Here is a 13,810-nt window from a genome sequence, read left to right as displayed (position 1 = left end):
ATTTAGGTGTTAAATTTTTTTTTTTTTTAAGCGTAGCATGATAACTAAAACTGACTGCCGACTGTGTCGTGACTATGGAACATGCACACGATGTCATATATAACATTTCAATGGGCCAGACTGCTCTGGCACGTGTCCATAGCAGTATTCGCATATTCGTAGGCTTGTAATGTTTTTTTTTCTTTTTTTTTTTTTATCATCTCTCACCATTTAGGATTCCGGCACGAAGAGTTTTTGACGTGAATGTCGTGAGTAATGTCCATACTTTAGATACGAGGCTCAAATCTGAGAAATCAAAGTGGTGCAAAAAATTTAAACACTGACGTTTGTTGTACGAGAGTCACATAATATGTCGAGTTTTTATCCTTATTTTTTTTATATTTATCATTCATATGGTAAATTGTTTAGAATCATTCAAACCTATTTTTGTATAAATGTCAACGAATAACTTTTAGATTTTATTATCTTATGTAAATTGTTTTTTAACTTGAGAATTTCTATTGAAACTGGTTTTGCAAATAAAGATGTTTAATTTTAAAATTTCAAAAAATAATTACGTGAAAAATAAAAAAAAATCGTAAATAAATATCTATATGTATTTTAAAATACTTTAATTGAAATTTAATTTAAGAATACCAAATATGTAATATCAAACGATGGTAATTAAATGGTACATTAATTTAAATGCCGATTCGACATTGTTAAATTAATATTAAATAATTTTTAAAATTTAAATATCGAGTATTCATTCAATATTTAATGGGGTTATTAATTAAATGTAATATGCTCACGGCATTGAATTTAAGCTCTATTGAAGAGAAACTACTATATACTGACTTCTTTATCACAAAAAAATATATTTATTGCCTGAATAATTTTATTGAGTTCTTTTTTTTTTTAACGAATCAGAAAGGTAAGAAAATTTGTTATATTTATTTTAAAGTGTAATGCGATAATAACCCTCAGTAGACGCAACTAACGTGGTTATTTGATGCGCACGTGTTATAAGATGTACTTTGCTCGGAAGATGTAATTAGAGGGGAAGTAAGTTGTATGAATGGCTCACGGCAACGATCTTTCTTTTATGTATAAGGTAAGTATGTGTGCTGAATGTTTTTTTTAAGCTATCTACCTTTTCGCTTTTACAAACGAGTTCACCTCAATAACATGTAATTATTATATTTTTATCTACTATAATCCTAATTTTAACAAATTTACATTTTCAATGTCCTAATGATGTAGCTATACAATTTCTTAAAATAAATATTTTTTTGTTTTTTTATTAGAGCGAGATATTTTATTGAGTTGTTTTTATTAATCCGCGTTTGTTTGTGTGTAGTCACTTGGCGATAAATCAAATGATTAAAATATAAATATATAGTTATATTATATCTCAAGTGATGAGCAACACTACTTGTATTAAGAAATTACTCGCATAATAATTTATTCTAACGAGTCATCAGATGGTTAATAAACTACTATACTGTCTGTTAATTTATCATTTTATTCCATTTAAACTCATATTTTTGTGCTACGCGTATTTTCAATATTAATTTTATATTTATCATGATTAATCACTTGTGTTTTGAACTTTATTAAGAATAAATCGTAAAATTTGAAAGACCACACTAAAAAAAAAAATTATTAAATTATTTGATTAAAGAGAAAAAGTTTTGAACCAAGAAAAAATTTTGAAGAGTTTTATTGTCTTAAATCAAAAAAAAATTTCTCAGTTTTTTTTTTCTGTGCAGAATTTTTTATGATGATCCGATATATTTATCACAAATCGACTCAAAAAAAAATAATTTGAGGAATAAAAATCATGAATTGTTAGCTTAAAAAATAAAATATTCATGAAATGGGGTTAAAAAAAATGCTAATGAAATTAACTATTAAATTCTTCAATTCTTTAGCCGTACAATAATTTATTTTATCTATTTACTGTTTTCTCTTCTATCGGCTACGTAAAAACTACCATGTTCAAAAAAATTTCATCTATTTACTTCAGACTCCTCTATATGTTATTTTTATTTATCCAAATCGAGGTCAAACATTCGGCTCAATTTAAGCATACCTTCAAAATCCGCTAATAAATAGTTACATAATTCTCTAAAGTTCTTAGAAGGTTTGCCATTCGTAAATGCATAATTCCCTTACACATACTCTACATAATACAAATCAGAATTAAACAACAGACTGTATAGTATTTCCGTGAGATATACAATAATAATTTTGTGGACATCTCAAATAATTTATTATTAAAATTTAAGGTATAAAATTATCATTATTTATAGCTTAGGTTTTTATTTCAATGTTTTCAAGAGCAATGTACGTTGCCATAATTTTTTTAGTCTATTATTCATCTACTGTTTCACAAGTGGAAGGTACACAATTATAATAATTCGTAGAGCGTGAAGAGTACATATAATTTTATATTCCTATACAGGGATGGTTTTCCTGAGCTTTTATTAAACTCACACTGTTTGTAAGTTTAGAATTTGCAACTGAATGGTCACTTATTCAAAATTAAGGTAGTCATGTGAAATTTTACTTTACAAGTATATTATGACAGTGCGCTCCGGTAAAATATAAATAAAGCGGCTTTTGTATATTTTAACTTTTAAAAGTATTTTTATTTCTATTTTTTTTTTTTTTTTTTTTAATAGAGAAAAATAATTTTTTACTAAAGTAATAAATCAATTAACGGAACGTTCGGGCGTTTCTAAATTGATACTCCATTAACCGAAAGTTAATATTGATACTAAAAATAGCTGTAACTCCGAACTGAACGCAAAAAAAAAAAAAAAAAAAAACAATTAATTAAATAACGACGCAGCGAAAAAATAAAAGCTCGGGGCGCAGTTTTAATGTAGTGCATAAAAGTTATATAAAAACAATGTTACGACCCGAATTTTTTTCACTGTTACTATATTTAGATTTCTTTGTTTGCATTAAATTGAACAGTCAACCACTTTTTTAAATTTCTTCACGAGGCTACGATTATTTTGAAGCTTGCTGAATTTATTTGGATACAAAATTGTTTTCTTTGAATTTATATACAAATATATAGGTATAATTTGTTTACATAGTCTTATCCAAAGCAGAGTATGCGGTTTGCCGGAGGCTAAATTACGAAACTAAACGAGAGGTCACTTTCAGGGTGAGCCAGTGACCTCGCTTTTATTCTCATAGTTACAAGTTCTGTTTCTGGGTATATAATTCTACGAGTATTATTGTATGTATGGCAAAGCTTAGTGAGGACTTATACTGGTTTAGTTACCCTTTCTACGTCTTTGTATAGTATTATATGTCCGTCTAATTCATGCTAATGCCTCGTCTGCGATCACGTGTCAAGGAAGTGCAATGTCCTCTCTGAGGACTTCTCTACGAAACTGCAAATCATTTTCCTCAAATCCTAGAAAACCTTTCGTAAATATTTTGAGTTTGCTTTTGCATTTAATACTACTCATCTAATATACAAATATACATATATTTATTTAGTCATTCTATGTGATGTTACCTTGTATATTTTGATTACTCACTTTTGAAAATTTATCAAGTTCAAAAAAAGAATTTGTTTTCTTTAGTATTTCAGATAAAATTAATGGTTTAATATTTATCTATCGATTTGAAAAAAAAAAAAAAAAAACTATTTTTAAAAGACTTTTGAGATAATTTTTTTTTTTTACTTTTACTAAAGAAAAATTGATATAAAACATTTTTTACTAAATCTTTAAATTGGTTTCTAATTATTTAATTTTTTGATTTTTACGCACCAAAAAAAAAAATTTTCCGCACAAGAAATAAATAAACAAATTATTTTACAAAAAAAAAAATTGAATGATTCTGAAGAAAATTTTTTCATAAAATTCTAAGAAACAATTTTTAAAAAAAATCTGTCAAGTAAAAAAAAAAATTACAGAATTTTTTACAAGGACTAAATTATCACTCATGTATTACAAGAATTTTTATGTTGTTTTTTTTTTTCAGTACAAATGAAGTCATTAAAGTAAAATATAATAATAAAGTCCTGTCAATTAAACACCAGATTCTCATTAAAATTTCTGTTATTTTTTGTCTATTATGTAATGTTATTCTTATTGAAAAAGATTAATCATCATCTCAACAATGAATATTTTCTAAATAAAAAGAAAATGAGAATAAGGAGGAAAGGTAAAAAGGGATGGCAAAGAACGAAGAAACCTGAATCTACCGTACAGCTTATTGGCGTCTAAGCGAGAAAGCAATAAAAGTTAGAGGAATGCCGCCGGGACTCGTTTGGGCCCTGGAGACATGCTTCTTTCTTTTTTCATTAAATATTTTTCTTTCTCTCTCGCTCTCGCGATTTAACTCTTTCAAGGTCACAACCTAAGTATCCACCTCCGAACCCTTTCGCATAATGCTACTAGAGACATACTGTTGACTACAATAAAAACTTTATTTTCTTCCTTGTTGTGTGTTAATATTTATTATTTATAATAGCATTGACCATCGAGCTTATCTATGGGATAGAAGTAACAATAATTTTATCTTACATATTTATATTTATACAAGTAAGAAATAAAGGTATGTATTATATAAACTTACGAATCTTCCTGCTACGTCTGCAATTCGACACGCTGTTATTGATAGTAGTAGCACCAACGACCTACAATAAATATTAATGACTTTAGATTTTTTTGTGAATTAGAAACTACAAAATTTTCTTTATTTTTATTTCAGGTAATGAACATATATAAGCACAAGTTGTAAAATAAAAAAATAATAATGAAATCTTTTTTAAGCTCTGGGTATATTGAGCAAACATTATTAACTTTAGACGCAGAGGTGTTTGTATATGTGTATAGTTTCGCACAGATTCACACGAGCTTTATTAAGCTAATATTGACACAAGCATCTAGTCACAAACGATGTATGGAAGACACATAGATACCAATGTACGAGATTCAAAGTAAATCTCAGTTAAATTTATCTATGTGAACTTTGTTGCTGACTCTTGAATTATTGAAAATCAATAGATTTTGTCCAGAGGAAGGAACAAATATATTTAGATTTCTTAAGTAAACATTAATGTACATTAAATATTTTTTTACGCCTACAGAAGTTTAAAATAAAATTTTACTTTTGTATCGAGCATCTTAAAGAAATTGTGCTTTACGCTTGTGAAATGAAGAAGATGGAACAAACTTGTATTGGCTCATTCTCTTTATTGTTAAATGCACTAATATGCTTACAAAAATGAACACTGATAAAAGAATTTATTAACTGTTAATAAATTGATTTATTAGAAAAAATTCATTTATTAAGTGTAATTATTTTTAAACTCTTGATAAATATTTTTCTAGAGGAAAAGAACACTTATTAATTGTTAATAAATATTTATTAAATCGTCTAACATTAAAAAATAATTTATTAACATTTAAAAAATTTATTAAATATTAAAAAATCCTTCTTTCAGTGTACTCTGTTATAAAGAAGAAATTTTATCGTTCATGTTAAAAATAAAACCATTAGTATATATCTTCTAAGTGTCCTTAGATTTCTAATCATGTAGTCATAGTAATTTACCTTTACAGTTATGTAAATAAGAAATTATATGAAAACAAGAGTATTGACACGAATTGAAAGTGAATATTAAGGAGAAAACATTTAAATTATGAATCGTTTTCTATAATTCTCTCTAGTCTACCGTTTGAATAATACTTCCGAGGTCAATAGGTTGAATAACTTATAACTAAACTCACAAATTATTTTTGAATTTAACAAGAAGATCCGCATGGTATTTTAAACTTAATTAACCATACTTTTTACTAAACAATTATTTTTTACGGTTAGATAAAAATTTTATACCCTGATAAATTTGCATTTTTGAGTTTTGTTTTATTTATTAATTTAACCGCTTACTTTATATAAGTTCATTTATTATGCAAATTTGTTAATACTTAAGATAAGATATTTAAGATGAAATTATAAATATAAAAATTGATTCAAGTACAAGTGCTGTGAAGTCGAGGTCTTGGCTTTAGTAATAAGTTACGAGTTAAACATAATAACCTGACGCTAGAGAAAATTGAATAACTTTAAGTTGTTTCAATCTGGACAATCCATGTGGATGTAGTTTCGTGTTTTTGGAACATTGCCCATCGATTCTCCCAAGTGTCTGAGGCGTGTTTTATATATACATATATAAAAGCAAGAATATACTCTAAACTTGTGAGCATTTATTTCTAAAAGAATTTATTGCTTAAATCACTGGCAATCTTTACACTAATTCTTTTTATTGTATTTTATTGTTATTATTTTATATTACTTTCTACATGCTTAAAATTTCAATTAAAACTTTTTTATTAATATCCTCTTTTTCGTAACACTGAATATTCTATCATCGAATTTTATGACCGGTATTATAAAAGCACACTATTTTATGCTTTGAGCTAAAAATTATAAAAAATTTTGAAATAATGTATATGGATAATTAATTCTTAAAATATTTTTTTGTTATTCGGTGGCCAAGATAAGTTTTTGGAGTTATTAATATGCAACTAAAATGAAGAACTAATTAAATCATAATGAAGATAATTATGAAAATTATGAAGAAATTAAAGTGCTAATTTTTTATTCAAGTCAATTGTAGAATTAGTTTACAAAAAATTAAAAAATCGATTCAATTTAAGAAGCTGCTTGAGTCTAATTGATTTTACATATTAGCTCATAGTCAGAAATTAGACAATTGTAGTCGTCTAACTGAATATAGGTCCAAAAATAACTATGAGGAAGGTTTTGAGATAGGGAATAGGTTAATTTTAAAAACGAATGATGTAGTTAGCTAAAAAATAATTGGATCGCTCTAAAATTCTGCTCAGCTCTATTTATAGAAATTTTTACTCAAAAATTCAATTTTTTAGAACCAAAAATGTGTTTTGACTTCGAAGATCGATATCTTACTGTTTAATTATGTTATAAAACTTTATTATGACTCAAAAATATGAAAAAAAATTGCTGACAGATTGTGAATTTAAAAAAAAATTAATTTCTTTTACTATAATCTATCACTTAAGCATTTTAATAATAGTATTCTGAGAAAAAGAAAAAAAATCTCGTCCATATAAGGATTTATTAACTCAAGAATTTGTTGAAATTAATCATTTAATTTACTAATTTCTTTGTAAAAGAGTATCAATATTTGTTTTAATTATACTATACAAATAAATCGCTTTGAATTAAATAAAAATTATTTGAATTAATTCGACCAATTCTTCAAATAATAAGAAAATACTTTATTGATCATTTTTAGTTATGTAAATTCTTGTGTTAAGAAAATTTTTTTAATCGAAGATTTTTTTTCAGGGTAGGAATGATCAATACAAGCGTGCTCCACGTTTTTTTCAAATCAACGAAAAAGTAATTTTTGACAAAATTGATAGTGGTTTTGATAATTCCATATCTATGGACGATTATAAACTTCAGTACCACCATCAAAAGTATTTTTGTAATGTATTTGTTAAATAAAACAAAAATATAACGCAGAATTTTATAGTTTGGCCATAAGCTCAAGAACAAAAGCAAAAGTAGATCAGATTAAAATGAAATTTATGTAACAATGCAAAAGTGTAAATAATATTTTTCGATAATGCAATATTTATTATCAGAATTGCAACAATATATAACATCGAACAGAATGCTCAGTGACTATGGAGATTTAACCAGAGTAGCAGCAGTGGCGAAGAGAGTTTCAGAGCTACCCTATGAATATGTAAATCCTCGGAGGGTTGTATACCAAGAGTTGGCCAGTGTGGCAGGACGTTAGAACCGGTACTAGTGTAGCGGTTATACTGAGTATAGAGCATTTATATCAGTAACGGAGAGACCTCCCAGCGTCAGGTGGATCTCGTTAGTCTTCATACTTGAAATTAAACTCCAATATATACTATACATATTGGAAAATGTAATTATAAGTAAATATCATTTAATATTCAGAAAGTTTTGATTCAGTTATTTAATAATAACAAAAAAAATTCAATCATCGATACGGCCATTCTAATACGTCGTATCCCACAAAATTTGACAAATTGACTTTTTTTGAAAAATACAATCATAACAATATTATGCAAGTCATATTAAAAATTTAAAGGTCAAATAGTTTAATTACTAAATATTTTCATCCATTGAATCCCATTAAATCAATGTTAAAAATGAAATATTTTTACCGTCTGCTGTAAAATTTTCTAAATGTGGAATACGACGTATTAGAATGGTAGTATCGTTATGTAGTTTCATCGAAAATGTAAATAAAATTTTTTTGTAACAAATACTTTTTTGCTTTGAATTTTTTTTTTATTTTCTTTCCGACATCTCCCACGTTGCGGGTCCACTTTACGCTCCCGCGTTTTTATCCTTTCTTTTTTAGCGTGTGTACCAACATGACTAAAAAAATTCGACTAAAGAAACAAAACAAAAGAGAAGAAAAGAAAAGGAAGAAGTGAAAAACAAAGAACAGGACAAGTCGAAAGACACAAGAAAGAGACGGAGCAATAGAATAAGAAGTGAAGAAAAGCGTTGACCAGATGCTCGACGATATAATTTCATGGCGTGAGTTAAATCGTTTTACATGCAACTCTATGGAATGTTTGATCATTACTTTTGTTTTATTTTTTTTAATTTTTTTTTTTTTTAAATATACTACTGTATTTTTTATTGTGACAACTGTTTATTCTATTGGATCATTTTATTTTTTCTAGGTTTTATTTACCGTAAATATTTATAAGTTCGCTGAAAAATTAATAAGACACATGGTAGTTAAATTTTTCGGTGTTATAATAATTCTATCTATAAATTGTTAAATTAATTCATCAAACACTGCTTATACAAAATAATGGATTTATTATGCAAATTACGGTGTATAAATTATAATTCTTTCGGCTCTACTATATACACTTTCATTATTTTTGACTGGTCAAAATAAAATACTGAATCTGAAAAAAAAAAAAAAATAATAATAATTGTCGAAGTACCTGCCCTCTAATTTCAGGCTTTCGGTAGATAATATACTCGAAAGAACTCGGGTGTAATTTATTTGGTTGAATTAAAAATACGAATTTACTTTTAAGACTTATGATCCGCTCAATTATCAATTACCGAAGCTTTTGGTGCATGTACCAAGTGTCATAAAACGTAAAAAAAATATGGTGAACAAAAAATTAAAATATATAATTCAGATGATTCATGTTGATGTTATGTGTGTTGTAATATATTATTATAAATTTTTTTTTTTTAAATCATAACATTAATTACTACAGCATGACTAGAAAATTTTACACCACCTATCATGAAGAATACATCAGAATTATCTCCAATGAAATTAAATCTTGTTTGTTATTCAAATAAGAAAATGAACATTGTATTTTTTGACCAAATTAAAAGACACATATTTTTAAATAAAAATAAATTTTTAAGCAAAATTTTGTGATTTTTTTTTGCGTAAAAAATTGAGGTGATATAAAATTTTTTTACAAACGAAACTATCAACGCAAAAGTTTGATTAAGAAATGTATCAGGTAAAATGAACAATTTTGCATAAAAAATTAATATTATTTAAATTAATCATGAAATTTTTCATAAATTAATAATAAAAACTTTGATAAGATGCTATACCGACGTCATAGTTGTTTTCGACGGACCCTAAAGAAATATTACGGAAGAAAAATTTTACGGATGATGATAACAAGATCTTCTTCAAAATTACCAGCCAATCTTTTGCAGGAAATTCAAAAACAATATTATGATTAATGAAGCCTAACTATAGGAATATAATAGTTTGGTAAATCGAAGGGTTATTTATAAACCACGTACGAAACCTCAAAGTGATATTAGGGGTTGATGGTAACATTATTGAAAGCCAAACCCAATTGAACTGCCATTAGTGTACATTAGATATAGGGATAACATTAAAATGATCAATAGTTATATTGATACTATTATTATGTAATGGGATTCTATATCTAATTTTAAAGCTTACTAAGCTCTTCTAATGATTAATTACGAGTACCGATATGAATTTAGCAATGTACTTTCGAATTAACTAAAATCAATACGACAAGATTACCACAACTTTATTAGTCAAAGCTTATAAATTAATTACTCTACAATCGAAAAAAAAAAATTGATTTTGTAATCCTATTAATTAAGCCATGCAATTGCATTTTCTTAATTAATCCTTGTAATATTAACATTTGAATTTATATTAATAATAAACAAACTCGGCAATGTTTGGTGTGCTGCGATAATGAAGAAAATAATTTGAAAAACAGTGGTGATCATAATTTACATTTCAGTTGTCATTTATCACAATAGCCGTGATGTTTATTAAAAAAAATAGCAGATGACAGAAAAACTGTAATAAAAAAATAAGAATAGTTGTCACTTATTACTATTGAGGGATAGCAGAGAGAGAGAGAGAGAGAGTTGTACTGTTATGCATAGATAAAAAAATTTCCAACGCCCGTGAATCAATGGTACAGTATTATATTTTTTTGTTGAGATTTTTCATCCCGTGTATTTATGAGCTGACTGTACAGATTTTATTGTTTTTATCTTTAGTTTTAGCTGTTATACGGTTTTGTTACCCAGAGACAACGTTTATAAAGCTCCTGCTCATTTGAATAAGAGCTTTATTATTTTATTTTCGATTGCGGTAAATCATGATAACAATACCATGAGATCTGAATGAGGACATTGAACCCCGTGATTTATTTACCAAGCCATCTTTTTGATATTACTTTTTTTACAATTAATTATAATTATAGCAGGTTAATGAGTCCATCTCAGCACCTATCCAAAGAAACGTGAAACTAGAAGGACCGAACAAGAATAAAAGCCGCTTTTCATTAAAAAATGAATCTTTAATATAAGAAGTTGACTTTGTGCACTAGTGTAATGATAAAGTAACAAGTAACAGACTTTTGTTTTATTTGAGATCTGAGGCGTACGAAGTAACAAAAATGAAAGGAAGAAGCAGAACTTTAAGCAGGAATAAAAGACAAAAAAAAAATAAAGGCAAAATGAAAAATGCGCGCGAGCGGAGCCGTCTAGCCGCGATTGAACGGCAAAAAAACGGCACGGGCGGAAAGTAATCGGTTGTGGGCACGCTATTCAAACGGCGTCCCGACATTTACAAGACGTAAAGGACCCAGAATATTCCGTCAAGGGTTTTAGCATCACATTCACCGGGCTTAGATCTTCTTCTTCTTAGGATACACGTCTAGACCGTCCTACATATATACTCTTTTATTTATTTTTGTTTTAAACATTTCAAGTTTAAAGTTTGTCGATGTGCTGCTTAACACACATACAATACAAAACTAAGCTAGTAGGATTTCACTCATCCAATCCGGTCATCAAACATTTGATGACATTTTATTTATCAATGTCGGATTCTAATGTGACATTGAGCTTTATTGTATGTCAAATAAAAATAAATAAATTTTTCAAATGTCGTACTATTCTCTACGTGGATTAACCCTCAAGTGAATAAGGAGAGATCGTTTTTTATTTTTGTAAGATTCACCCCAACAAAAATTTTATTTATTGCATTTATAAAAACTTTTTGGGGAGTGAATATTTTAAGATAATAATAATAAGGTTTTATTTTTAAGTTTTGATTTTTGACATTAAGAAGAAAATTTCGATTAATTACTTCTTATAGACTGATAAGTATGTCATATTATCTATGATCTCTTTAAAAACATTTTTTGGGTAAATGTTTAAAAGTGGGGTCAACTGTTTTAATTTTCATTTTTTTTAACGAACTTTCTATTTGAATTATAAAATTTTTTTTTTTAATTTGTTGAAATTATAATCAAATTTTTTTTTTTTAATTATTCATATTTTTATTTATTTTCTAAAAAAAAAAAAAAAAAAATAGATAAAAAATATCAAAAAAAGATAAAATAGAAATTTTATACAAAAACATGAGAGCCAAAATTTTTTTCCAACATTTGAAGGCAAAAAAGCAATCGAAATCTTTATTTTTTTCATTCACGTCAATAATGACTGCATCGAGAAAAAAAAAATCATGTATTTACTTGAATTCTTTAAAGTGTACACATTTGTGATAAGAAATTTAAGGTCACGCATTCCAAGAGATAAATGATTTTGTGAAATCAATACAAACTTTGAAGGAAAAACTGGATATGAAAAAGCATTTCGAATTTCCTTGTAATCTCTTCTTTGCTTCCAGATGACCCTCAACCGTATTATATCCGGTATACGATCGCAAATACCTGCGGGTGACAGTCCCATAAACAACGCGACTAACTGGGCGGAACGTGAACCCAACTTTGTGTGCACTACAAATTCAGGAAACTTCATCGCTGAACAGAGGACGTCTTATATAAATTTTGATTTACACGAGCTTCAAATTATTTTTTGTATTTAATTCAAGTTCTTCATTTCAAATTTTTATTAGTATATTTATAATAATAAACTCAGATAAAAAAACTTTACTTGCTCTTTTCTAGAGTTATAATTCTGTTACTATTATTACTATAGCTTTTATTTTTAAAAAAATGATGTAGCTAGCTATTTTGTTTAAGTTTCTAATAAAAATTTATTTAGTTTATAAAATTTAAAATACACGTCTAGACGGAATTCAAGGAATCGTTTGATTTTGAAGGAGAATAACAGACGAAATCGTTAAGATATATTTTTATTGAAGCATAGTACATAAAATTCATCGTAAATTATAATTTTATACCCGAGTTAAAGGGAAGAATAGCAGTATAACCGCTGCACCACGTATGTGACATTTTTAAAAATTTTACAGTCATCATATAATTTCCGTATAATCCTTATGTCGTTAACATTTTTTTACAGCTATTACAATATAATACCGAGCATCAGTTTTGCCGTTCAAGACCGCCACATAATTTAAAATTTGAATGATTGTTAAAAAAAAGGGTAAAAATTTTTAAATATTTCTATACAGTTCTACTTTTTTACAACGAAATATACATCAAAAATGATTTTCCATAATAAAAAAATGATAATTTGTAAAAATACTTCCTGTTTTTTTTTTTTTTTATTTGTTAAAATTTTTTTTCGTATACTCAATCAATGGCTTTATATTTAAATTAAAAATATAATATTACCTTTAAAATCATATACTTAGTTTAGTGGTCAATATAATTAAATATAATTATTGGTTTAATGAAAACAGAGTGAAATGGCTCATTAAAATGTTTGAAGTTACCATATTTACTTGGGAACCGTAAATTGGGTTTACTTTGGTCTTGTACGATAAATATTACCCTTTTTTTTTCTCATCGAAATATTTCAGTTTTATTTAACCATCAAATTGAAATTTATAAATCCTGTTCCTTCCACAAGAGATCATTTGCATCACGGGTAAAAAGTTATCAAAAAAAAAAAAAAAAAAAAAAATTCACGTACTTATGATTATCCAATAAATAACTTCAACTTTTAAACTTAAAAAAATACCAGATTGAATCGTTGGTAGTTTGCTCAGAATTTTTTGCGATCATCTCTTTTTTATGACTAAGCCAAATATTTTCAAATATGAAACATCAATATTGTAACACATACCTTCCATTATACATAACATTTGTTTATAGTATTCTAAAATTACGATCCAGAGCACTTGTTCCATTTCATCTTTGAGTCTCTCAATTAGTACCCATATATTAGTTTATTCCCTAATAAATCACCCCTATTCATTTATTTATCTATTTATTCATTCTGCACATTAATTTATCACCTAGAAATAATTAATAATTTATTGATTGACTTTTCATTA

The 13,810-nt window shown here is 26.7% G+C and overlaps 1 protein-coding gene across 5 annotated transcripts in view; it reads right to left on the bottom strand.

Annotated features, from left to right (window-relative positions):
* Ppn (proteoglycan-like sulfated glycoprotein papilin) overlaps positions 1-13,810 on the bottom strand; it is a 70,603-nt gene that overhangs the window by 24,536 nt on the left and 32,257 nt on the right. For all 5 annotated transcript variants that reach the window (XM_074248975.1, XM_074248979.1, XM_074248976.1 and 2 more), the window contains exon 2: positions 4,588-4,648. In XM_074248975.1, the coding sequence (XP_074105076.1) occupies positions 4,588-4,648 (61 nt within the window). The remainder of the gene's footprint in view (positions 1-4,587; positions 4,649-13,810) is intronic.

The sequence above is a fragment of the Cotesia typhae genome, unplaced genomic scaffold (genome assembly GCF_013202065.1).
Source record: "Cotesia typhae breed Kobodo isofemale line unplaced genomic scaffold, CoteBio_Ctyphae contig_5, whole genome shotgun sequence".
NCBI classification, from domain to species: domain Eukaryota; kingdom Metazoa; phylum Arthropoda; class Insecta; order Hymenoptera; family Braconidae; genus Cotesia; species Cotesia typhae.
This window is presented reverse-complemented; position numbering and strand designations above follow the sequence as displayed.